This window comes from Electrona antarctica (assembly GCF_951216825.1).
Source record: "Electrona antarctica genome assembly, chromosome: 9".
Lineage (NCBI taxonomy): Eukaryota > Metazoa > Chordata > Actinopteri > Myctophiformes > Myctophidae > Electrona > Electrona antarctica.
Genome location: NC_136790.1, coordinates 40,160,688 through 40,188,164, shown reverse-complemented (window position 1 = coordinate 40,188,164; position 27,477 = coordinate 40,160,688). Strand labels below are relative to the sequence as shown.

General features: G+C 39.5%; 2 protein-coding genes across 2 annotated transcripts; both read left to right on the top strand.

Moving 5' to 3' along the window:
* The first annotated feature begins 721 nt into the window (after window positions 1-721).
* On the top strand, window positions 722-14,394 carry LOC306930255 (solute carrier family 2, facilitated glucose transporter member 11-like). The gene is made up of 12 exons (XM_079511114.1): window positions 722-834; window positions 1,159-1,257; window positions 1,629-1,789; window positions 3,956-4,080; window positions 4,378-4,507; window positions 4,887-5,035; window positions 5,469-5,656; window positions 7,410-7,520; window positions 7,911-8,012; window positions 8,549-8,624; window positions 8,841-8,968; window positions 12,480-14,394. The coding sequence occupies exons 1-12, from the start codon at window positions 811-813 to the stop codon at window positions 12,696-12,698; spliced, it is 1,512 nt and encodes a 503-aa protein (XP_079367240.1). The 5' UTR covers window positions 722-810; the 3' UTR covers window positions 12,699-14,394.
* A 3,655-nt stretch (window positions 14,395-18,049) lies between these two features.
* LOC306930257 (solute carrier family 2, facilitated glucose transporter member 11-like) lies at window positions 18,050-24,689 on the top strand (the record flags this gene model as incomplete). The annotated part of the gene is made up of 12 exons (XM_079511116.1): window positions 18,050-18,073; window positions 19,865-19,963; window positions 20,818-20,978; window positions 21,066-21,190; window positions 21,326-21,455; window positions 21,556-21,704; window positions 22,029-22,216; window positions 22,428-22,538; window positions 22,659-22,760; window positions 24,014-24,089; window positions 24,201-24,328; window positions 24,495-24,689. The coding sequence occupies 12 exons, from the start codon at window positions 18,050-18,052 to the stop codon at window positions 24,687-24,689; spliced, it is 1,488 nt and encodes a 495-aa protein (XP_079367242.1).
* Window positions 24,690-27,477: the final 2,788 nt, after the last annotated feature.

Genomic DNA, 27,477 nt, shown 5'->3' with positions numbered 1-27,477 from the left:
ACCAGCGGGCAGCGCCATCTACTGGACATGGGCAGTATGCCTGTGTGCAGAGTGCAGACCTCTAAGGTGCAGACGCAGATATATGGGTGAAATGCTCGTCCGCCAAGAGCTTCTGAGGCGGATTCATTCTTCACCCGTGGTCTGTAGACCACCTGTCTTATTGTAACAGACTCAGTCTATTATTTGTTTTTCTTTACTTTAATGTCGTGACGTGACAGTGACGTCTGCACTCGTTCATGGGGTGGACACCTATAGCTTAAGTAAATCATCGATGGTGCAGCATGTGAAATTTAACCGTATGTTTGTTTTAGCAGTTAGACATCTTTCGATGTGCTAAACCTAGTAGGCTATTGACCAACTCGCCACAATTCTCACGCCCATCTCCAGATCTGCTATAGACCTAGACTAGAGGCCTACTTCATATTAAATCACAAGTGGAACTGCATTACGCATAGCACACACACACACACACACACACACACACACACACACACACACACACACACACACACACACACACACACACACACACACACACACACACACACTCACACTCACACGCACACGCACACGCACACACACACACGCACACGCGCGCGCACACACGCGCGCGCGCGTATGGAAAGTGTGCCCGCGGGCGCGCGGTCGAGGATCACTTATATCGGACGGTGAAGTTATGCGCGTCATGGTGTCCAGAGCTGACCGGACGGAGTTTAAGCTACAGAATCTAGATTCCGACGGGGAAATAATATTTCATGAGTGTGTTAAGTTGTCAGACTTACTACAACTTGAATTTAGGCTTTTGTCATCATGCCAGATTCTGGGGCAGAAAAGGTAACATTTCAAAAATGTATTTTTATTTGAAATCATTTCAAATTACTCTTTAAATGTGTAATAATTGAAAGTAGTTAAATCTAGCCTAGGCTACTGTTATATACTGGTGGTGGATAAATAGACTCATCGCATTTAACCCATGTGTCAATTAATTATTTGTTCCATATCGAATTTCATGTAGCGCCTATCGGCAAACTAATATTTAAAGACATGTAGCTTTATACTAACATGATGCTTGTGTTGATCTGATTGATATGATGTTTGAACTGGCAAAGTGCATTTGTAGACTAGCTTGTAACTTGACTCACTTCTGTGTAATGGCAGGGAAATTCTCGGACATTGGCACTTATGGTCACCTCATGTGCCATTGGTGGAACTCTTCAATATGGCTACAACCTGGCCATAATGAATGCCCCAACAGTAGTAAGTTTGATTCCTGTACGTGTGTGTGTGTGTGTGTGTGTGTGTGTGTGTGTGTGTGTGTGTGTGTGCGCGTGCGTGCGTGCGTGCGTGCTGTGTGTGTGTGTGTGTGTGTGTGTGTGTGTGTGTGTGTGTGTGTGTGTGTGTGTGTGTGTGTACAGTGCTTGTTTAATTTAAGAATGTTTTGAATGACTATACAGTAGATAAACTTCTTGCACCCTCATTGCAGTTGCATGCTTCTTCCATCACATATATATAGAGTCATAGATGATGCAGGACATGTGATTTGTGTGTAGTGTACGTGTTTGTGTTTAGTAAGTTAATTGAAGTAGATTTGACAATGCTTACACTATGGTGTTTTTCCTTCCTTACAGTTTATTAAAAACTTTATAAATGAGACATTTCTGGAACGCTGGGACATGCAGTTAGAAGATTACCAGGTGACTCTGATATGGACAATAATTGTATCCATATTTTCATTGGGGGGCTTTGCTGGCGCTCTTCTTGCTGGACCTATGACGATATATTTTGGGAGGTAATGCAAGGACTCTCTAACTGACATAACTGAAGTCTATGAATGTGTAGATATGACTGAACCTCATGAGTAAATGATCCGTGTCCAATGAATTATTTAAAAGTTTGATCATTTACTCTCATTGCATGGTCTAATGGTCATACTTTATGATGTGTATGTCCTGGTGTGAATCAAGGAATTTATTTACAGAAGGAAGAGACGCCGCTGACGTCATGAATACGCCATGACACTTTCAAAGACGCTTTCATGGGTTGCAAACCTTGCACCGGAAATTCCTTCTTTTTCATATACCTTGGTGTGAAGGCATTATGGTGCTTATTTATGACTAGAGAAACCACAATGCCTGCATCACTCCCACAATGCAGTGAGGGCTCAGGTGCATGGCCAAAGAGCACAATGAGAAAAGATAAAGCCAACACTCAGTAATGTCCTTTCATTTTTTTAATTTGTCTCACCGGGACACACAACAGACACATTTTGAATCAGTCAGTCTTCATCAGCTTTCAGGTACACTGATGAAGTCTGACTGAGTCGAAACGCGTGAGGCCCGGTGAGGCCAATTATTGGCTTCACTGGGACACACAACGGATTAAACAATTACTGCAAGTGCTGACTGATTTATAGTCTGTCATGTGAACTTGTAGATCTGATATGTTTGGCATGTGATGGAAATATTAAGGATGGCTATAAAATAATAGCCAAGATCAGAAACCCAACCTTTGTAAATTCACCTTAAAGATGTAAAACTATGAAAACCTTTAATTAACCCAGGTGTTGTGATCTCTAAATGGACCCTCGGTCTGGTTCTGACAGGCTGGTAGTGTGTGCAGGCTGGGTGGTGTGTTATAATCCAGTTGAAGTATTCCTTTGATACGACGACTGCGGTGTCGGGCCCGGGAGAAACAATAACGCGACACGAGACAGTATCACGCTAAAGGTTCACAAAGTTTATTACACAAACAGGGAACATATAATATATGTTCTCAGCACTATATTATAGTGCTGGATCATAGTGACATGACGACAAGATATGAGACATAGAAATGTGACATGAATCATGATAATGACAATGCAGCAAGGCTGACCTTACTGGCGCTAAGATGTCTCTCGTAGCCTATCTATAAAGTAGGCTACAGTATAGGCAGTGCACATATCAAGTACACTGTATCTCAAGTTCAAGTACACAGACTTAGATATCTCCACAAAGTTTCAAGATTCTCTGAATAATATCACATCAATTGCACAAACATTTATACCAAGAAGATGTCCAACGTATCAGTCCACATTTGTCACTTTTCAATATAGGTTGAAATGTCATAACATAGAGAGGTGTCATAGTGCTGTCATCTGGCGACATTTGGTCTGAAGTCTGTCAAGGCCAGAAAGTATTTTTTTGCCACTCAGTAGGCGTTCTTACATAACTTCTGGGTACGATGATGTCACACGCATACCCTCTATACCAGAGCATACCAGAGCATCAGGATGTTCTTGATGTTTGTATCCAGCCTTGTAATCGTGCTCCACAATACTCTGTTGTGTCCCTGACTCCAGAGAGAGACACTGCTGAGACCTGACCTTGTCTTTATGTATTGTACGCTCTCATATCATATCATATTAAAGCTTAACAGCAGGGAAGACAACCAAGCCCTCAAGTCTGTAATACTATCTGGTGTGCTTGGAACAATGGGAACGAAGATGTGTCCAAACAAGAGACAGGAGGTCCCAGAAACTCAGAAACAGTAACAGAAAGGAACATATGTATTATAAAAGCTATATTAGCCATATTATATTCATATTAAACCTTGTTTATTATGAGACTTCATTGCATTCCTGGCTCCAAGTGTGTTTAGAATACACGTACATCAGAGAAAAAGAGAAAAGAGAAACCCCTCTTTTGCCAAGGGATGCATTAGACTTCTGGGCTTCAGGCAGTTTGAGTTGATTGAGTGATAACTGTATTTGGATATCGATACACTAATGGTAATGGGACATGTAGAAACACAAATGATCAGTTTTGTTCTCTTGTCATACCCAGATACTCAGGTATCTTGCCTGATGAAGGTTGTATGACCCGAAACAATATCAATACAATTGTACCGGTATGTTAGTAAAGATAGTGTGTGTGGCTACTCTCTTTTAACAGTAACAATGTTCTTCTTTTCATAGGAAGAAATGTATGCTGTTGAACAATGTTTTCCTAATGAGTGGTGCACTGTTGGCTCTGACAAGTAGAGCTGCCAAGTCTTATGAGATGATAATAATCTCACGTGTCCTGGTTGGAATAAACTCTGGTATGTCTAATTCCATTTTAGAGTGATATGAATACAATATTGTGTAATACTTTGATCGGTTGTTGGTTTGACCTGGCATATAGTATAGAATTATGTACAGTATCATATGGCTATATGATGGATTTAACACTAGGATATTGCATAATCTAAAAATAGAGTTAAATTAACACTTTGGATTTTATTATGTAGGAGCAGTGGCCAGTATTCTAACAAAAAGATAACTGAGTGACATGTCAGTTTGACATGAGCTTATGTGATAAATTCATGGTGTAACGACTCTAACTGTCTTGTTGACAGGCATCAGCATGAATGTGCAACCCATGTATTTTGGAGAGAGTGCACCGAAGCACTTACGAGGCGCTGTGTCTTTGTCTTCAGCAGTCTTCACATCTTTTGGAGTGGTGTTAGGACAGGTGGTTGGACTCAGGTATAATCAAAAAATCACACCCGTGTGAAGTGAGGGGCGCTATATATATTAAAGTCTAACTCATGTTGATTAGGTGTCAAAACAAACATTAGATTCTCTTTATTGTTAATGGCATTTAATGTTTGTATTAGGGACAAGATGACGTAAAGTTCCCCTTCATTGTCAATGGCGTTTTTAAAACAAACATTAAACCTGTATATAGGAGCGCCCCTCAAAAATACTAATATTGTTCGGAGGAGGGAAGCCGCGTAGACAGGACGATCTTTGACTCCTATGGGCTGGGGTGGCGCTCACAATTTTGCATATTGATAGATAGATATTCAATATACATTCTTATATATTTGAATGCTTTATAATGTTCATGTGAATTCATCTGCAGAGAGATTTTGGGCAGTGAGCCCTACTGGCAGTACCTTCTGGCCAGTAATGCAATTCCTGGTTTCATCCAGCTACTAACACTGCCATGGTTTCCAGAAAGCCCCAGATACCTGCTCATTGACAGGGGTGACAAGGAAGCTTGTGTGAATGGTAACTAAGTACTATTATGTTCAAATCAATTTTTGATGGAAACGTACACTTTAACTGCTTTCAGCTGTCGTCCCTATTTTGGGAATGTCATTATATAGGCAACAATTGTCAGAAATTGTCAAAAGTCTTACAAAATAGTGAACATATCCAATCTATAAGTTCACAACACATCCTAATGCGACACATAGAGAGTATAGTATACTGTATAAGTATAGGGCTTAAGTTGTTATTGGGTCATTGTACTGCAATCTTTTTTTCAGCAATACAACATCTGTATAAGACTATTTAGGGCCATGTAAAAGTATAGAGAAATTATTTGCAGGTGTTTAACTAGCTGTGGTATTACCTTAAATTAAAAAATGAATCCTTCACTCTGCCATGAGAATAGTCAGTGCACAACAGATCTGCTGATGTTTATCTTTCTCCCTGTCAGCTTTGAGACAGTTGCGTGGATGCGAAGTCCAGAGCAATGAGCTGAATGAGATTCTGCAGGAGCAGGCTGAAGCCAAAGGTGTAAAGCCCAAGGGACCATGGGACCTTTTTACTGACCGCAGTGTCCGCTGGCAACTCATTTCTGTGATGGTCATCAGCAGTGCCATGCAGCTGTGTGGCAATGATTCGGTGAGATAGACACTTCGGAAAAGACATGATACATCATTCTGCACACATCATCACAAAAATAAATCACCTTTTTATTGCCAATACTCTCTGAGTAGTGTAGGAGTTTGTTAGTGGGATTAATCATTGCTTTTCAGCTGTGCTCTTTAAGTTGTAAGTGGGCAACTGGTGGCCCGGGGGCCACATGCGACCCCCACCATCATTTAATGTGGCCCCCAGGTTAATATCAGAATACTGATATATTATTGATTTCAGCTGTTACAATTCCAAACATGCAAACATGACTCGCTTTACTTCTATATATGTAGTTTTACTAGCTTAATGACTAGTATCAAAATGTGTTTGTCTTTTTTATGTCCAATGAATTCGATATTTAGTTCATAAAGTTAAACAGTTCTATAACTAAATGCACTTGAATTTAAATAAAAAAGGTTCCAATTAAAAAATGGCAAAAGGTAATTCAGGATTTAATTTCAAATATAGCAAAAATAGCTGATCTACAAGCTCAAGACGTGTTTTGAGCTTGTAGATCGGCTATATTTGCTGCAACAGTAATATGCAATATGGCCCTCTGGAGTGAGTGTGGAAATATAGTGGCCCTCTCCATCGTCAAAGTTGCCCACCCCTGTTTTAAGTTACAAAAGGTTACTCTATACTCCAGAGGATCAATGTCACTGATACCCAATGAGATCACTGTTGTACTGAAGGTATAACAGTCCCCCTTTAAGCCTGATTAGACATTTGAGATGGTCCATCAATAATTTATACTCTGTTTGGATGTTTTACACAGAAATTTTAAAAAATGCATGTGGGTGACGGTATTTGTCCCCATTGTAATGCTGAATGAGTGACATCTAAGTATAACATCTAATAAGTTTACAATAGCTAGCGTTAGTAAGAGGTGTAAGCTTTGTTTATTACCATTTTGTTTTTGCAACATATTGTTTTTATTGTCATTGCCAGGGAAAACAATACACTTTATACACAAGCACAACATAGGTTACACAGCAGTAGGTTCTCAATACAAAATTCACATTGTCTCCCCAAAGAGACAGCAGCAACATTAAAAGTAACACATTAAAAAAAAAAGAAAGAAATGTAAACATGAAAGTCAACATCTGATCGAGTAATTCAGTCAACGGACATGAAAGAAAAAAGAAAGAAAAGAAAAGGAAAGAGGGGAAGGGGGGGGGGTGTCCATCAATCAAAGAGAATGATAAATAGTAGATGCGAGTCACAGAATGTACCATACATATTTTTATAGACACTGTCACACAATGCGCATCTACCCACATATTGCACAATCATATATCACATTAAACATTCATAATCTCTTTGCAGAAATACATCTTGGTAATGTTAAATATCGATGCGTGCGAAGGGCGTCCATTTCTTAATACATTTCTCATTTTGTAGCCTCACCAATTAAGTAATTTCTTCCATGTCTCTAATTTATTTTACTTTATTGTTTATTACCATTTTGTCATGAATGTTCATCATAACTATAGACCAAGAACAGTTTTTCCTGCTGCAGTAAGCCGCCTCCCTCTCTCAAAAATGCTGACTAAATAGTTATGGGTTTCAAGGATTTCAACCAGCACTGGCAGCTTTGGGGGGAATGGGTATTATGTAAGTTATGTAGCAAATAAACCATCTGGGTAAATCAGCTTATCAACTATTTCAACTTAACACTTACAGTTAATCATAATTAAAGATGCTCTGCTCTGATAGTTGTCATTTGTGCTCTTCCTTACAGATTTACTTCTACGCTTTCCAAATATTTAAAGAGGCCGGGATAGCTGAGAGTCAGATCCAGTATATCACAATTGGCACTGGTACATGTGAATTCACAGCCTGCATACTGTGTGTAAGTAATCTTCAACAAAACCAACTAATGTCTTATGTAACTACCTACACTACAGTACCTTGAAAAGGGAATAGAGACCGGCCCCTACTTCTGTTAAATCCTTAATCCAGACGAGTGGAATGTCTGGGTTTTAATAATTCTGCTTATATATGTTTCACATTCCAAGGGCCTAACCCTCTATATATTGAGCATGTTTTTGATATACAAATTACCTTACAAGAGCACAATGTGAAGTTAACCACTTCAACCGTACTTACAGCACTGAAAAAGGAAGGACCTTTTTCCTCTGTGAAGCAAATCTCTTTGCCAAAAAATAGCCTTTAACTGCAATTTTCACTAAATGTTTTACTCTTTTCGCTGAAAATCAATGTATAATTTCTAAATTTTCAGAACCTTCTGATAGAACGAAAGGGACGGCGTTTCTTGCTGATGGGCGGTTACATTTGCATGACTGGTTGGGCAATAGTGTTCACGATAGCCCTGTCATTTGAGGTATTCATCACATTTAAAAATGTAATTGACTGTAGAAAACTAATCTTTTCTTTCACAGGCAACTGCATTTTCTTATTGAGTTTGTTGACTTGATCATGCATTACAAAAACTCATAATGCACGTAACTACCACATAGACATTTAAGGTAGTTTACAGGGGAGTAAACTTAACATTTTCGACAATTTATAATTTGTTGATTTACATTTGTCATTGCTGGAATTCATTGATGAATTTCCTGTCATGTCCAACTTTTCAATGCAACTGTCTCTCCACTAGGAGGCAAATGAACAATTGGAAGAACACAAATTGAAGCTGATAAATTATCTCTCCTGATTGGATGAAATTGTACCTTAAACTGAAAATGTGGAGAGCTGGAAAAAAACGGATTGGCGTTTTACTGAATAAACACCCTAGAGCAATGATTATTGGAAAATAAAGCTGTAAATACAAATATTCTAATAATTTTAGTTCTTTATTTATCACTAACATACTAACTTTTGGCATATTATTTTCCTCCCATTAATACAAAAAAATAGCACATAGTATCTTGGATGCCCTACTTGAGCATGACATGTATCTTTACCTACATTCTCAGCTTTGGAATGGGACCAGGTCAGTTGAAAACCTATTACTTTGTATTGAGTTTTACATTACCATACATAAATCTACAGACTCATAACATACTATGAAACACCTTTATGTCACTTTCATATTAAACAGTAAGGCATGCTCTAATCATCTTAATGCAATTCAATTTGACTGTTTGACTGACTCACCCTGCACATTATTTGAATGCCATCAATATTATATATTTTGTGTTTCTCTCAGCCGGAGTGACTGGAGTTCTGCCTACAGAAATCTTTAATCAGGCTAGTCGGCCAGCGGCCTACATGATAGCCGGCTCCATGATGTGGATCAATCTCTTCATCATTGGAATGCTCTTTCCATTCTTGGTGGTGAGTCTCATTCAAGACATCCACTTACTGTAGGTACCGGTTAATGACATGCACACATACAGTATATATACAGTTAGACATGTTAACAAGAATGCAGTGAGAGAAGAGACATATCCTCCCATTCCACGGATAAAATCTTCAGTGTTTAATTTACTTCTGAGAGTGACAGAGAGGCACTCAGGTGGCGTCCCTGCCCTGTGCCCTCCACCACAGAGGTTGTGTTTTCAAATCCACCGTGGTGCAATCGGCTTTTAGTCTAGGATCTGGCTAAGATATGTATGCACTTCATTTAGGAGAGAATATCTAAATTTTTCTTGGCTAATATGACCCCTGCGAACAACTTGGGAACTGTGAAAAATTCTCTATCCGGGGCGAAATACCCGAAAATGACCACACCCTTTTTAAAATGAAATTGTGGCCAAATCCAATATGACCGCCAACCCGCCACCTGAAAAAGGTTTTTTCTACAACTTTTGAACCAGATGAATGCAAACTTGGTGTCTAAATCATGTTTTTTGACATTTAGAAACATTTTGGAATCTGTATGACTGGGTGTGGCTGAACCTCTATTTTACCAGAGGTGGACAGAGTACTCGACCTCAGTACTTGAGTACAAATACGACCTGTTCAGATTTACTCCACTACAAGTAAAAGTAGCTCAGTCAAAATGTTACTTGAGTAAGAGTGAAAAATGATATGCTATTAAATGTACTTAAGTATTCAAGAGTAAAAGTAAATTCAGGCCTGGACTGGTCACTTGACGTACAGGGCATATGCCGGTGGGCCACCCAATGAATGGGCCGCTCGATACATTTCTTTTCTTTTCTCCATTCCATTTCCTTTTTGACCCTGTCCAGCCCTGCACGCGTGCGCGCACGCACGCACGCACGCACGCACGCACGCACGCACGCACGCACGCACGCACGCACGCACGCACGCACGCACACACACACACACACACACAGAGAGAGGTAGCTCACATCATATGTAGACTACTTAAGAAAAGTATCTGGTGTTAAGATGTATTTAAGTATCAAAAGTAAAAGTATTAAAGACCTTTTCATGGTACAAAGAAAAAAAAACAGCCAGACATGTCTACTTCTCTTTCCTTTCAGAATAATGCAGCTTTTCAAGTACCGGTACTTCAGCTGTTTTTGTAGAGAAATTTGTCTTAGACTAAGGGCCCGCATCAAGCGTAGCCCTTATGCCCATGTCGCCGCAGAGCAACGCCAATACATCTTTCTTGCAACATCAAAGAAAACTGCCCTCTTCAAGTGGCTGCTGTCCATTACACCAAAGAAAGAATTCTCCGTCTACATCCATTAGCTAGTTTTGTCGTCACATTGGTTTCATCTGTCCTTCAGTGTCCTGGGCTGAATGAAGGTCTAAAAGCACATCATAGGAGCTTGTGCTCTTATAAGCCGGATGCTTAGGGGGAAGAAAGGGAAAAAATACCATTCCTTAATACGAACGAATGTATACAGAACTTAACCATGCAGTCTGCCTCCAATATTTCAATTCAATTCAAAGGGCTTTATTGAAAGGGCTCTTTCACTATATCCATAAATCTTCTCTTTGATCTTCCTCTAGGCCTCCTGCCTGGCAGTTCCAACCTCAGCGTCCTTCTACCGATATACTTACTATCCCTCCTCTGTATGTGTCCAAACCATCTCAGTCTGGCCTCTCTGGCTTTATCTCCAAAACATCTGACATGTGCTGTCCCTCTGATGTACTCATTCATGATCCTATCCATCCTTGTTACTCCCAGAGAGAACCTCAACATTTTAGTCTCTGCTACCTCCAGCTCTGCTTCCTGTCTTTCTGACTATCTCTAAAACATAAATGTGTAAACTACAGATGTAATTTTATTGAAACAAGACAATAATAGCATAAGAGCTAAGAGCATAATAGCTAAATAATTTATGCTGAGCATTAGTCAAAGGTATCACATTTTAACAGTATGTTTAAATTGGAAACACGTGCGAGCAAACACACACACACACACACACACACACACACACACACACACACACACACGCTCTGTCCTTTAGATTCATCACAGAGAAGACCTTTTTTTTGTCCTGATCATACAACTATATATCGAGGTGCAAAGGATTCCAGCTTTTCATAATTCCAATGTGTTTCTAATGCTCAAAAAGCACAAAATAGGCACCAAGTTTGCAAAAAAGGACAAAGTTAAAATAAGTAAAACAAATAAATAGTCGCCATCTTTGAAATATGCAAAATAGAGGTTCAGCCACACCCAGTCATAAAGATGATCATTCCAAAATGTTTCTAATTGTCAAAAAACATGATTTAGACACCAAGTTTGCATTCATAGCTCATGTGGTTCAAAAGTTCTAGATAAAACCTTTTTCAGGTGGCGGACTGGCGGCCATACTGGATTTACAATTTACAATTTGGCCACTATGATGACCTGGAGGGTTGCTGGCTTGGGCACGGATTCAACAAACATGAGTATTCTGAACATTTTGAGCACCTCAGAAAATGTTTAGCTCCAACGGTTTAGAAGATAGAGTCATTTTCGAAGTAGTGGTCATTTTAAAAAGGGCGTGGTCATTTTCGGGTATTTCGTCCCGGATAGAGATTTTTTCACAGTTCCCAAGTTGTTCGTGGGGGTCATATTAGCCAAGAACAGTTGAGATATTCTCTCCTAAATGAAGTGCATACATATCTTAGCCAGGTCCTCTACTATTTGTAGTGTTTGGGGGAGGGAAGTCGGGCAGGGAAGGTGATATTGGTCATTGCATGTACTCCGACGGGCTGTGGCAGCACCTGGCAGCAAGGAATGTTAGGCGGGAGGAGTAGGACGAAGGATACATCCTATCTGTGGGGGATACAACAGCAGTGACAAAAAAGAAATGTGTGTGGGAAGGAATCAATTGGCATAACGACAAAATTGGGGAGAAAAAGCATTATTGGCTACCCTAAATTTAAGAAAAAGAAAAAAATCACACCCGTGTGAACTAAGTGGTGGACTCTGTGTGGGAGTCCCCGGCGGGTCCCCGGAACATTCAGACCCACAGGAACGCACCCAGGGTGCCGGCCTGGTTCCGGCAAGCCGCCTGAAACGGTTGAAAAGTTGAGTTACTTTGTGGGGGAATTAGCAGACAACGCTCTCTCTCTCACAAGTAATAGGGTGGTATTCTCTCTCCCTCACTCACTCTCTCCCTCTCTCTCTCTCTCTCTCTCTCTCTCTCTCCCTCCCTCTCTCTCTGTCTCTCACATGAACACATGACATGCTCCACATTGTAATTAGCACAACAGTGCAAGTGCAACACACTCTCTCTCTCTGTTTCGAGCTCAGCAGCGCCACTTTTGCACCTGTTGGTACTCTAAACATACATACATAGGGACGGACGGACAATGCTGATCCTTGAAGTGGTTGCACCACTTAAAAAAGAAAAAACTTCTGAGAGTGACAGTTTTACTGTGGAAGTGTGCATGTAGCCACACATCATTGTCATCATAATGTCTTTTCCTTTTGCAGAGTGAACTGGGTCAATACTGCTTTGTACCTTTTGGTTGCGTATGCCTGTTGGCCTCTCTGTATGTGGGCCTGTTCCTGCCTGAGACCAAAGGGAAGACTCTACCAGACATTACCAGTGAATTCCACCGTCTCAACTATAAGGGCCAGGAAAAACAGAATTCATCAGCCACTCAACCTCAGTATCAACTGGGTGAAGTGTGCCATTCCACTTCCTTATAGACCGCCCTTAATGTTTTTTGTAACCTTTTTTTAACATACTGTACAGCACAACAATAAACACAAGTCAAGTGTATTTTATTATTATTTATTCATGAATGAATTACTTGCGCAAGCAGAGCGTGTAAGTAAGAGGCGAAAGCCAATGCAGTGATAAACTAATAAACAAATAAACTATTCAATCAATCAAATATCACTCAGTTCCTCAATCAGTTCCTCAAACTGTTCTGTCAAACCAACTAACTCAAACTTAACTTAGAGTTAAGTTTGTCCCCTATAGATTAGAATGACGAAGTGAGACATTCAAAACCTAATTCCACATTAATGGTCAAAAACCTCCTAACCCCACTTGAGCTGTATAGGCCGGGTAAAGTGATGATAATATAGGCCCTACGGATACATTCAAGTACCTGACAATGTATAAAGTCACCATACCAACTTTGATGAGGCAGTATTTTTTTAGTACCTTTTCTTTCTTTCGTTCTTTCTTTCTTTCTTTCTTTCTTTCTTTCTTTCTTTCTTTCTTTCTTTCATTTCCTGAAAAGTTTAAAACTGGTTTCTGCTCGACCGCAGAGATATTATACTATTGTTGAAGGTTACATGGGGGTGAGAGACGTGAAGAGGAGTAGAGTAGAAGAAGCGGGTTAGAACGGGTGCAGGCTCTATAGAGAAGACTAGGCCCAATACTTCCGGTTGTTTTTAGGATTGATTTTAAAATTCTTTTACTTGTTTATAAAGCTCTCAATGGTCTCGCACCTTCCTACCTACATGACTGCCTGCCGAAATATGTCCCAAACCGCCCCCTAAGGTCTTCCACTGCTGGCCTGCTCGCTTTGCCTAAAAAATGTTTGCTTCTACGGGCCGACGGCGTGGAACAAACTCCCACTGTACCTTCGACAGGCAGCCTCTGTAGACATTTTTAAAGCTCAGCTCAAGACCCACTTCTACACCCTTGCTTTTAATTGATTTATTTGTCTTTTTAAAAAAAAAATTATTCATGTCCTCACTGTATTGTTTATGCCCTGCCTTTCTTTTCTTTTTTGTGTAAAGCACTTTGAGCTGCATTTCATGTCATGAAAGGTGCTATACAAATAAAGTTTTATTATTATTATTATTATTATACATTACCCCCGTGCTATGATTAGGAGAAGGTAAGGAGTGGTTGCATGAAGATGATACTTGTCTGTGTGGGTATTGTCACCTAGAAGAATGACAGGATTGAGTGCCATCTTTTTTCTTTTTTAATATGGAACAGCACGGAAGTACAGTAAAACACTTAAGGATAACACAAAAAAAGTCCTGGTTTGCATTGTGGTCCTATTAAATTCATCAACAGAGCATGGAATAGAGATAGAGCATTCCTTCAAGAAAATCCCCAAGTGGAACTGGAACAATGATGTAAAGAGGGACATTGTATTTAATTGAAACAACATGAAATGTATTTACTGTATGTTTGGCGTTGTAAATTAAGCCTCATAATGGTTTTAAGGGATGTATTTGTATGTATGTATATGTATTATTATTGTAACTTGCATTATGCCTTTACAGTAAGTAGGCTACTGTAGTAGCCTATGCTGTACATGAAATGCAATCGAAACCTTCCATATTGTATCATTGTTTTGTATCATTATCTAATATTGTGTGTGTACCTTGATTGTGTGTGTACTCTACTTTCACTAAATTAGAATCTTTAACTTTCTATTGTTTGTGTTTTGTGATTACAGTGGTGATTTATTAAAAACTGCACAGTACAACAGAGCTTCACACTCACAGCACAGAGTAGCCTACTTCCATAAGTGTCATTTGCTCATTGAGTAATCAGGTTTGGAAAAGAGGTAGTCTATTTTGTGAAAATCTCAGTCTTTAGCAGTGGTGGACAGTAATTGTACATTTATTTTTGAACTGAAAGTCTAGCTGGAAATAGGCCTACTTTGAGTAACTGCAAGGTGTACCGTGTAGTAGCCTATTACCGCGACTCAAAGGTTTCTGTTTCATTTCATGAGACTCCTTCTGTTTAGTTCAAAACACTACACTTGATTTATGGGCTGTCATCCCGAGCCAGGTTGTTTATTGGGGTCATTGAGAGTTCACTTAGTTCAGTGGCCAAATGTGAGTGATATGGCATGTCCAAATAATAATAATAACACTTTATTTATATAGCACCTTTTCAAATTTTCATTACAAAGTGCTTTACAACAACAAATCAAATATACAGCATGACAGCAAGACATTTCAAAATAAAACAAAAATTAGGAAAAATATATATACTAAAATATTTGATTTGGAGTGAAAGCTAATCTATAAAAGTGGGTTTTTAAAAGGGATTTAAAAGAGGACACTGATTCAGCACGCTTGATATGTAGGGGCAGTGTGTTCCAAAGTATTGGCGCTATGGTGCTGAAAGCCTGGTCTCCTTTAGACTTTAGCCGACAAATTTGAGGGTTCAGAAGGTCATTGGATGAGGATCTCAGGGAGCGGGTTGGGACATAGGGGGAGATAAGATCGGCGATGTAGGGTGGAGCGAGACCGGACCTTGACCTTGAATATGGTGAGAAGGAGTTTGAAATTGATTCTGAAGGAAATTGGGAGCCAGTGCAGGGACGCTAGAACGGGGGTGATATGGTCAAATTTCCTGGAGCCAGATAGCAGACGAGCAGCAGCATTCTGTACTAGTTGGAGACGATTAATAGATTTGTTTAGTGAGGCAGGTATACAGAGTGAACGGTGGACACTGAAATTCGTCAATTAAAAGAGGAATGGACTGAACTATGCATTCATCCTAATATGCCAAGAGGCATGTAGCTCTGGTGAAGAGGCAGTGACCACATTTTTACTGAAGCCAAACAAAAAGAGGTATTGACACTTGACAGGTAAAATCATGCACCCCACTGTCTTCTGCTTCTGCTTTTTGATTGATTGATTGATTGATTGATTGATTGATTGATTGATTGATTGATTAGTTCATTAACAGTTCACAGAAAAAAGCACACCTACAGTTTTATACAAAGGCTACTAAAAGGATAAACCCAGAAAGCACTATGGCTTGTTTCCAAACAATAATTTACAAAATATGCAAAAACATCTATAAACGAGTAGTAAACAAAAAAGAAAAATAGGCTTTGTACAGTAAACAAAGCCTATTACAGGGGTCATTTCTGGTGATAAGCTTAGACTTTTTAAACCTGGGGCATGCACGTTGCGAATGGCTCTTTTAGAGCCGTTTTGATTGAAGGAGAATAAGGAGTCATGCACATTTTTGTATGACTGTTGGTAGGGCATTACACATTTTTTGCTTGTTTTGGGATATCTGAAGCCTATGGTACCATGATGAGTCTGAAAGTGAGAACACCAATTGTGATTTGCTAGAATGTGATGATGTATGATGACAAGAGCGCCCCTCACTTCACACGGATGTGATTTTTTTTTACTGGAAAGATTTGCCTCTAAAATACAACCCCAGGTATAGTTAATTTAGTCTTTTCTAGTCGGATAACATTGTCACCATGCACTTTGACTGTGAAGCCATCGGCCTTGCAGAGGTTTATTTTGGACCCAAAGAGAATGGATTTTTTTGCAGTCTGCAGTGCGGCTGCTGCTGATGATACAAACATGCTCAGTGCATTTTAGCTGTGACAGTGGATGAGTCCACTGACTGAAACCACTTTCCACAATTCTCCGTTCAAGGTGATATTTAAACCACATGTGTACAGGATGGTAAGAATAGTCACAGCAGGATTTGATCATTTCAGCAGCATCGTAGCAACGGACAGAGACTAGTTAGCTGTGAGTTAGCTGTGCTAACTGCTGGTTAGTAGGACTATTAGACTAATTAACAACATGATGCCTATTTAGATAATGGGGTAGTGGTAAATGGGACAGTGGTAAAAAGTAACAACTAAGAACATTTACATTATTACAGGCTACTATAGTACTTAACCATTTAAACTCCATATGGTTGAGTGGAGTCCCTCAGGGCTCTGTGTATTTTATGTTTTGTTGTAGTATTTCCAATTTTAAATACTTTTACTTTACTCCAAGGACAATAATTAAACTTATGGCTTTCACTTCAAAATCTTGGTCTCATTTTTCATATTAACTAAATAAACTGTGCACAAATGTATATATTTTGTATTCTTAGTACTCGCATTAATAGTCCAGGTTAGGCTAGCAATGCAAATCCAATGCTAAATGAATCCCCACTATACACCACTGCACGCGCGCATGCATCATGTGACCATGCATGTTCCTGTTCATGGGCTGATCTATTGTTTCAGCATCATCAACACTGAGATGCATGATGCACACGTGCAGAAGTCACAATAAAGAATGCAATCTAAGGAAACGTGGGCCCACCAGTCACATTCTGTCAGAGCTATTAGGCTACGAGACTTGAGACTTGGACTTGAGTCGTTTCAGTTCAATTGAGTCGTTAAAACACACCCCAAAGACCATGCACAATTGCACATGCACAAAAAGAGTTTGTGTGCATGTTTGTGTACGTGTGCGCGGATGTGCATGTGTGCTTGAGGTGTGAGGTGAGCGCTATACAATCACATTTTGTGTCAATATTTGAAAATAAAAACATGAGTTCTGGTAAATGACCCACTCTTCCTGAACACTAACATCTAACATGAAGGGAGAACACACTTTTGAACAGCTCAGTTTGAACTGCAACGACTCAAGTATACAGCTCTGAACAACGTGACTGATGGGCCCACGTTTCCTTGCACTCCATCCTTTAGTTTAATGTGACTTTTGCACATGCATACATCTCAGTGTTGATGCTGAAACAATATACAGTACCAATATCAGCCCAGGCAGGAACATGGTCACATGCTGTTCTAGAAAGCTGGTTCATATCTTAAACTTTAACTTGTCTTGTCTAACTTGATCAATTCAGATGTAAGGATATCCATATTCCAGCCTGCATTCCATAAGGAGCCCACATGACGTCAACATTGACGTCTGCCAAGTCTGTATAACAAATGAGTTACCTCCGACTAAACACACTGAAAAACAAATACCTAACCAGAGGATGGGCTTTTCCTTGAAAATTACAGTATGACGTTTTAAAGGTATTGGGAGCAGGAATGAACTAGACCTGAGCCAGTTTGGCAGTAGCTCATTCAAGTATTGAAGGGTTTCATACCTACGCACTTACATGGCCAAGCCCCCGTTATCTCACAATAATTGTCTAAATGATCAGTCAAGATCTGTTGATGAGTAACAGGGTACAGTAGATGTGTGTCACAGTGTGTGGATATATGCTGAACCATGTGTGTTGTGCCCATCATGAGCTACACTCACTCTGGTGCTCCAATTCCAGCCAGTATATCCAGGGAGCCAGTACCAAAATGAACAGTGCACTAAGAGAGCTGGTAAGTTGAACATATTCCAGAACTATCACTTTTTCAAGTACAAATAGCACTTGTGGTACTTTTGCTCATTTTCTTTATATTTTGCAATTTACAGCTGATAGAAATTGGTCACATGTTATATAAATTTAGCCTGTGTATCATAATAATAATAAGGGTAATAATAATAATAATAATAGTAATTATTACAATTATTATTATTATTATTATAACAACAATAAGAACAATTCTTGGAATCTTGTATTCAGTTGGTGCCATTAATTGGGCCTCATGCGGCAAGTTCTTTGTTCTTAGGCCCACTTAAGACGTTTTTAAGAAGATTTTCGCATCCCTCAATGTTTTCTTAGCAGTGATTTGTTCGTAGCCTACCTGAATTGTACTCGTACTGTACTCGTACTGATACTGTTACTGTACTTGTACTGTACTTACTCGTACTTTACTGTACTCACAATGTACTGTACTCGTACTGTACTGTAGTCATACTGTACTCGTACTGTACCTGTATTGTACTCGTACTGTACCTGTATTGTACTCGTACTGTAATGTACTAGTACTGTACTGTAATGTACTAGTACTGTACTGTACTGTACTTGTACTGTATTTACTCATACAGTACTTGAACTGTACTCATACTGTACTGTAGTCATACTGTACTCGTACTGTACTCGTAATGTACCTGTATTGTACTCGTACTGTACCTGTATTGTACTCGTACTGTACCTGTATTGTACTCGTACTGTACTGTAGTCCTATTGTACTCGTACTGTACCTATATTGTACTCGTACTGTACTCGTACTGTACCTGTATTGTACTCGTACTGTACTGTAGTCCTATTGTACTCGTACTGTACCTGTATTGTACTCGTACTCTACTGTAGTCCTAGTGTACTCGTACTGTACCTATATTGTACCTGTACTGTACTCGTACTGTACCTGTATTGTACTCGTACTGTACTGTAGTCCTATTGTACTCGTACTGTACCTGTATTGTACTCGTACTCTACTGTAGTCCTAGTGTACTCGTACTGTACCTGTATTGTACTCGTACTGTACTGTAGTCCTACTGTACTCGTACTGTACCTATATTGTACTCGTACTGTACTCGTACTCGTTCCTACACTCACCTATGGTCATGAAGTGTGGGTCATGACCGAAAGAATAAGGTTGTGAATACAAGCGGCCGAAATGGGTTTTCTTCGACGGGTGGCATTTATTTTTGACATCGGCTCCTGTACGTGTGTGCAGTACGTAGTTCAGACTAGTCATTGGTCCGACAATCGACAACCCACCTCAAACCCTAACCTAACCATAACCGCAAGCACAGGAGCAGGCCCAATGTACTTGTAGCTGTGGGATTTATACATTGTGCAGTAGCTCAACTGAAGCTGTGCATGCATATGAAAATGAATGGTAGCACTTTAGGCTGTAGCAATTTATACTTGACACCGTTTCAGTTGAAAATATGTGATTTTTGGCAAGCAACATGTATGTACAATGAATTATACATTTTGGAGAAAATGAGGGAGGAAGACCAGATCGAGTCAGTAACCGTACTTAAAATAATTTGTAGTTTGAGTATTAGCTAACTAACCTTTTTTCTCCCTGGAAATAAAAACGTCTGGGTTTCCGAGGCTACCATAACCTTTGGAGAAAATGAGGGAGGAAGACAAGATCGAGTCAGTAACCGTACTTAAAATAATTTGTAGTTTGAGTATTAGCTAACTAACCTTTTTTCTCCCTGGAAATAAAAACGTCTGGGTTTCCGAGGCTACCTAACCTTCAATTCAATTCCAGGTGCAGTACTGGAGGCTTTATCTGTTGGCCCTGGTGCTGGGGATCGGGGGATCATTTCAATATGGCATCCATGTTTCCATCATGACTTCTCCAGCAGAGGTACAGTATGAGACAAATCATCTTAACGTGTTTTTCCCATGATGTGTGCTCATGCATTAAACTGTGTTTTGATTAAAGGAGGCATTTTATTTTCTTAGTTCTTACAGTATATTGTGGAATGCATAAGGACGGAGGAGTTGTATACACCTTGTTAAGGTGTATTGAGGTGCAGAGTTGAGGCTATAAAGTGTCACTGAACCAAATTATTTTATGCCAATAATAACCAATTTAATGTAATGCTTCTGTCCCTGGTGATGCATCAGGCCTTCTTCAGACATCTACCTGGTAGCTCTAGGGACTCCATTACGGAGCTTTGTGTCCCTGCCTGGGTCCCTGGGTCTGTCCGAGCACGAACATAGTTTGGTTGGTTTTTCCATCACCAGAGACTCAACCACGTCTCTGTAGTCGGCTTCCTCACCTATATGACGATGTGGTGTCATCTGCAAATGTAGCCTAATTGTGTTGGAGCTATGTGTGTTGTGAATGAACCCCGATGAGCCCCGATGTTTAGGGTCACAGTTGAGGCAGCGTATTTCTTAGCTGAAATTACAGGCTAACCACAGTGTTGATACTGCTGTTTTACAAATGTGCAAAGAGATGGCCTATAATGTACATCCGTATTTGTTGATCAATAACTAATTATCAAGCCAGCTGTACAAGCAACAAAATAAATGAGAAGCAAACTGCAAAAATGAACCATGAGGAGCTTGCAGGCGGCATCAATAATTGTGTGTGCTCACATACACAACAATGACACAGGCCAATGACATTTACATCCCATCATGTCTGTTTCTTGTGCAGTGTTCAATGATGTTTAATGCCATTAACACATTCCTTCTCCTCTCTGCTTGTAGCATGTCCAGAGCTTTTTAAACCAGACATGGTTAGAGCGATATGGCAGTCCACTGGATGACTCCACCGACAAGCTCATCTGGTCCTTCATTGTGGCCATCTTCAGTCTGGGTGCATGGTTCGGGTCTGTTCACAGTGGTAGCCTTCCTGTCAGACATGGCCGGTGAGACAGAAATATAAAACATACATACACACACTCATACACACCCGCACATCCAGTGGTAATAATACATGTTCTATGTTTCGGTAGGAAAAAGGCTCTTTTGATCAACAATGTGGTGGCTTTTGTGGGTGCTCTGGTTATGCTCAGCAGTCGCTTCGCCAAATCTTTTGAGATGATACTGCTGGGCCGATTTCTCTATGGATATAATGCTGGTATTTTTTTATTTATATATTGTGGATGGAGGTGTGTGCAGTGTACATGCGTGTGGATATGTGTGCGTGTATGTGGATGCATACTTGTGAGAAATAATGCTTTGATTTGATTGTGAACTTTGTGTTCCTCCGCAGGCCTTGGACTGAGTGTACATTTAATGTACATAGGAGAGTGTTCTCCAAAGAAACTGAGAGGTTTTATGACACTTACATCTTCTATTTTCATTGCCCTGGGAAAGCTGATGGGTCAAATACTTGGACTCAAGTAAGAATCAGTTGCTCAGATTGTGCAAATCAAGATATTGACAAAGACCGGTATGTTTACATAAGATTCAGCTTTTAAACGTATTTTAATCTCATAACAGGGAACTGATGGGCACTGAAGACAAGTGGCCGTATCTGTTAGCTGTTAGTGGTATTCCTGCCGTGCTCCAATTTGGGGCATTGCTTTTCTTCCCTGAGACACCTCGATACCTCTACATTGACAAAGGCGACATTGAAGGAAGCAAAAAAGGTGGACAGACTTGTTGCAAGAGTTCATTACATTTCATTGACATTAGCATAAATACTGGATTCTTCTTTAGCTTAGTGATATTGAGGCCTCTGTAATTCAGTGTAACCTACGTTTAAAGTTATGCAGGAGCAGCAGGAATATGCAAGTAAGTGTATGAAATTAATGCATGACAAGACTCATTTATACTTGATGTATGATGGCATTGCTCGTGACAATTAAGACAATTTTGTTGTTCACTTGTAGATGAGTTATATTATGGCTTCAGACTCTCACTAATTGGGTTGGGTTTCATTGCATGACTTGTGCATGTGTGTTGTTTGGTAGCTTTAAACTGGCTGTGGCAGGAGGAAGACCTGAAGTTGGAGCTTGAGGACATGAGGAAAGAGAAAGAGAGTGCACAGGGGCAGAAGGCAAAGTCTGTAAAGGATGTACTCTGTTCCCAGACTGTGAGATGGCAAATGCTGGCTCTTGCTATCCCCTGTGCTGGTGTACAATTCTGTGGCATTAATGCTGTGAGTTCATTTCACATTTCCTCTACAGATTTGATGGAAAAATAACAAAATGTAGGCTTACTCGTGAAGAAACATAATTTAGCAACTGTGTGTGTGACGGCTACACCACACAATACTGCATTCAGAAATAAGTTAAGAACACATTCAAATTTTAAGATCAAAACTTGTTCTACTAAGTAAATGTCCTTTCATTTTCTGTCCTGTCATCCAGCTTTACTTCTATGCTTTTGACATCTTCCGCGAATCCGGAATGGAAGAGGACAAGATGCATTACTTGTCCTTGGGCATTGGAGGAACAGAACTCATTACTATAACTCTTTGTGTAAGTATCCCATCACTGTGAGATTAATCGAACTGGAGTCATGATGAAGTCACACTGCAAGGTCATAATCTGTCTGCTTTTGTTGACTCCCTTGACTTTAATGCATCTGTTTTTCATCAGTCTCTGTTGATAGATCGTGCTGGAAGAAAAATTCTAATGGGATATGGTTATCTGTTGATGGGTGTAGCTATGTCCGTACTTACTATCATGCTGTCTATTAAGGTAATTAAACTCCAACTATACTCCACTTTCTACAGCGTGGTGCCTAACGGGCCTTGCTGTCCTCTCTGTCTCTGTCTGTTTTTGTCCCCCCCAAAAGTAGACTAATTCATTATAGCTCAGCTCCCCCTGCTACATGCATACATGAACATGCAGTATTCTAGTATACTGTGCCACAAGGCCAAGCTCATTAGGAAATGAGCACACAAAGCTCAGATGTATCATTGTTGAAGCATTGTTCAAGGTACACTGTAGACCAGTGGTTCTCAACCTTTTTTCAAGTACCACCTCAGAAAATATTTGGCTCTCCGGGTACCACCATTATGACGTTAAAATACGTCAAACAAATACAGTAGCGTACAACTACATCCTATTCACACAGCAGGGAGATTTGAACGGCACAAATTTGTGCTGGGACATCAAATCCGGCCTGGATGTCAACTAATTTCACTGGAGCAATAGTGCTGTAGGTCCGTCTGACTCCGAGACGTCCACCACTGGAGTTTTTACGTACAGCTGCTGCTGGTCAAAATATTCTCCCTAAGCCCTAACCACACCAAAGGGTCACCATGCAACTCCTTGGGTCCAAACGGTTGTAAGGAGTTAACGCTAAAACCGTCTCGACCAGTGACATAGACTCCGTGAATCACTAGGGTCAACGTGGGTCAATGTGCAACAAGACATATCACAACGCATGAGGGACAACACTAAAACCGTCTTTGGTGTGGTTAGGGCTTTACACTCTAAGCCACCGTTTAGTTTGTTGTTAGTTTGTTGTGGGGATAAATGGTCTACGGTAAAGATAAGGTAAAATATTACCTGGCATCAGTAACTGAGTAATCACTGTGTCTTGTATTACCCCCAACACACACACACACACACACACACACACACACACACACACACACACACACACACACACACACACACACACACACACACACACACACACACACACACACACACACACACACACACACACACACACACACACACACACACACACACACACACACACGCGCACACACACCCCCAACCCTATACCACAGGTTGAGAATCACTGCTGTAGACCAATGTGATGAAGGAAAGCAATTCTGCCAGTGCAGTAAAACTGAAAATATGTATGGAGGATTCAAGAGAGCCCTTTCAGTTGTACAGGGAAGCCATGCCACTATCAGACTCTGTTTTTGTTTTTGTATTAGGCTGCAACCTAATCCCAAAATAAAGCATAATAATAATCTATTATTTTCCAACAGGACCTGTATTCCTGGGTCCCTTATGTGAATATTTGCCTAATATTCTCTGTCATATGTATTTATGGACTTGGACCTTGTGAGTTTTGTTTCTTTAATACTGTATGTAATCCACACTACATTACTAGTCATTTCAGTACTGATAGTGTTTACTGAAGCCAACTATTGTATTGTTTTCCTCTCCTGTCAGCTGGAGTGTCCATGGCCCTCCCTGCTGACTTATTCCTGCAGGCCTGGCGCCCTTCTGCTTATGTAATCAGTGGGACCATCAACTGGTTAGGCCTGTTCTTCATTGGAATGGTCTTCCCTTACATAGTGGTGAGTTCTGTCTTATTCTGTCTAAGTTATATAGCTGTTTTGTGTAGTAGGTCCAGAAATATTGTGGTACTCTCCAGGGTTATCATCAGACATTTAGCGTTAGCCTAAAATAGCTGTGTCCCTATTAATGTGTATTTTAATTGATATTTCATGTGCTCTTCTATAGGATGGACTTGGACAATACTGCTTCTTGATTTTTGTGGTTTACTGCATCTTCAGCTCAGCCTTCATGCTATATTTTGTCCCAGAGACCAAAGGAAAGACAATGGTAGAAATTACAGAAGAATTCAACAAATTGAATTTCAAGAACAGGAGCACTGATATTGAAAAGTCTGACTTTGTTCTTGCAACAAAATTTTAAAATAAACTTTTTATTTATCTTTTTTCTATCATACTTTTATAATTGTTACGTTTTCATCATGGAGCTGGCGTTCAGTATCTATTCCTCATTATGGTGAACAAAAAATTAACCAACAACGGAACATCACAGTTACACATTGAACAAGTTTAGTATTCTGCTAAATCAAATTACGGATGGCAAAATTGTTAGCTTTCAGGTAGCCCACTATGCCTTTATTTAGAGGGGTTCTTCTTTGACTTCTTATTGGCGATATTGCTAGGGATTCCACATTAATTTGTCACCATAAGAACCAATAATTTGTATTCATGCAACTTTCAGGAACATCTTATTGCAGTACACAAGATTGCCTCTTGGTGCCAACAAGCTTTTATGTACGAATAAAAATGATTCATACTTTTTTTGTTTCGCCCTCAAATAATTGAGTTGGTTTCAAGATATTTGAAAACTTTTGGAAGCATATAGACGGAAAACACAAGTGCAACTGTTAAGACAAAAGCATATTTAGAAATATAACTCTGGCCTGAAAATTTGTGCTAAAGTTTGAATTGAGTTTATCTGGCTTGATATGTCTACTTTAGTTAAATGTCCCAGGTATGGGGACATTGTGCATTTGTTTGTTTAACTGTATGTAATGTGTTTTTGTTTTGTTTTTTGTTTTGTTTATTTGCTTTGTATTTATGGACATTTCCTGATGTTTCTTTAAAGATTTTGTTTAGTGTTGGGGAAAAATATATGTGAATAATTGCTTTGAAATTACTATGTTGTAAAGACAAATCTATAAACATATGTTAAAAAATAAATAAAAAGGTCCCAGGTAATTGTTAGTAGTAGTTGTTGTACAATTAGATGTAGCACACTTAATAAATATTTAACATAATCTTCCCTGTCATAATGCTTTATTAAATTATTAAGTATTGTTGATAAATAGTAAGGGTCACTCTCCACTAATAAACAGCGATAAACAGCATCTAGGGCTATTACTGTAGCACTGATGGAGAACATTTGGTGCATTTGCTGTTAAACTATACATTTCAGACTGAGACAATAAATAACGGTAATGGGTCACACACACCAAGACTGCATTTCAGGAATTTATTGTTGCATTTTGGACAGGAGACGAACGTTTCGGCTATCCAGCCTTCATCAGTCTGATGAAGGCGCTGGATAGTGCAGTCTTGCTGTGTGTGACCCATTACCGTTATTTATATGATATGATTTTGAATGGGTAACGCACCTTAAGTCAGAGCGCGGTGGTCTCATGAAGAGTGTAGACTGAGACAAATGAAATTGCCAAGATAAATGGTCTACGGTAAAGATAAGGTAAAATATTACCTGGCATCAGTAACTGAGTAATTACTGTGTCTTGTATTACCCTGTGAATTTGAGTGAATTGCCTTTAAAGGGATTGTGACATAAAAATGTAATTTTGTAAAAACAAAATTAGGTTTTCTGAGCTCAATTGCACCCAAAAAACTTGAACTTTTAACATTCAGTAGATTGTATGTGGTCTGGGGTTTTCTGGCTCAAACAAGTGCTTTTTCCTGTGGATTGTGATGTAAAACTCCACAAATCCATATGTCATGGGATTTGCCAGCAGTTTGGCTGTCATTGCAGCTCAAAAGACTTCCAAACCCCAGAGAAAACTCTAGACCACAGAAAATCCACTGAATGATCAACGTTCAGGTTGTGTGGGTGTAATTGAGGTCATAAAACCTAAAAGAAAAACGATGAATAAAAATTAATGTCATGAAACCGTTAATATCTACCAAAGCTATGCTCTCTGACTTAATCCTGAATTATACTTGGTCACATGCATGGTGAACCACATTGTGAGCTTGTAGATCGACTTGAAGAACCTAGGCCTAATTCTCACCTATGCCCAAAATAGGGATATCATATCAAGTTAAATGTGGTTCATCCCAGCGGCTCTGCAGGACAGGATAGTCACTTGTTATATTTAACGTTATATAACTTTTCGTGGTAAAAGATAGTGTATATCATACTGTATACTGCCCACAATTAACTGACAAAATGAGGTTATAGTAAGAGCTTTTTCAAATGCAATTTATTTGACACTCACCTCTGAACCAATAAGAGAGATGAGACTCAGTAACAGAGTACAAAAACAAATATCTATAGAAAAGTATGCTTATATTGAAACATGTCCCAAGACATAATAAAACATGTATCTGACATGTTTCAGAACAATCTTCTTGATTACAATGATAAAATACCAAGTTAACATATTGTACATCTTGTTTGTCCATGTCGGTCTATACAAAAGTGTCAATGCAAGTCACTCTGTATGTTTTAGCCTACCTTTTTTTTTAAAAGAGGTTTTAATCCACTGCTGTGCACAATCAGTATTTGGAAGGCACTTTGCAACAGACCAAAAGCAAACATCAAAACAGAAACAAATAAGTATCTAGGCCTAAATAGCGAATGAAATATTTTATATTTATGTACCAACATGAGACAAATCATAACATCCAATGAATTTACTACCATGTATTAAATATTGAGAATTTGTAACATAATGGTATACATTGCCTTAATAGCATTTCCCACTTTTTTTTGAAAAAAAAAACCCCCAACAAAAAACCCCCTTTATTCCCTCTACTATATACTAGTGCATCACGGCAGAGTGGATCCAAAAAAGGTGAACAAATTGGTCAAAGAGGTGAATTGAGAGTAAATTGAGAGCAAATTGAGAGTAATGAACAGTGGTACTACTGTTACCAACCAGTGATTGACACTCAGTCGTCCCCAACTCAACTCATATAAATAG

Excerpts from the sequence above, each read along its gene's own strand:
- LOC306930255 (XM_079511114.1), top strand. The coding sequence starts at position 811 with ATGCCAGATTCTGGGGCAGAAAAG. Across the intron at positions 1,258-1,628 it reads TAATGAATGCCCCAACAGTA|TTTATTAAAAACTTTATAAA; the intron begins GTAAGTTTGATT and ends CCTTCCTTACAG. Across the intron at positions 4,508-4,886 it reads GGACAGGTGGTTGGACTCAG|AGAGATTTTGGGCAGTGAGC; the intron begins GTATAATCAAAA and ends ATTCATCTGCAG.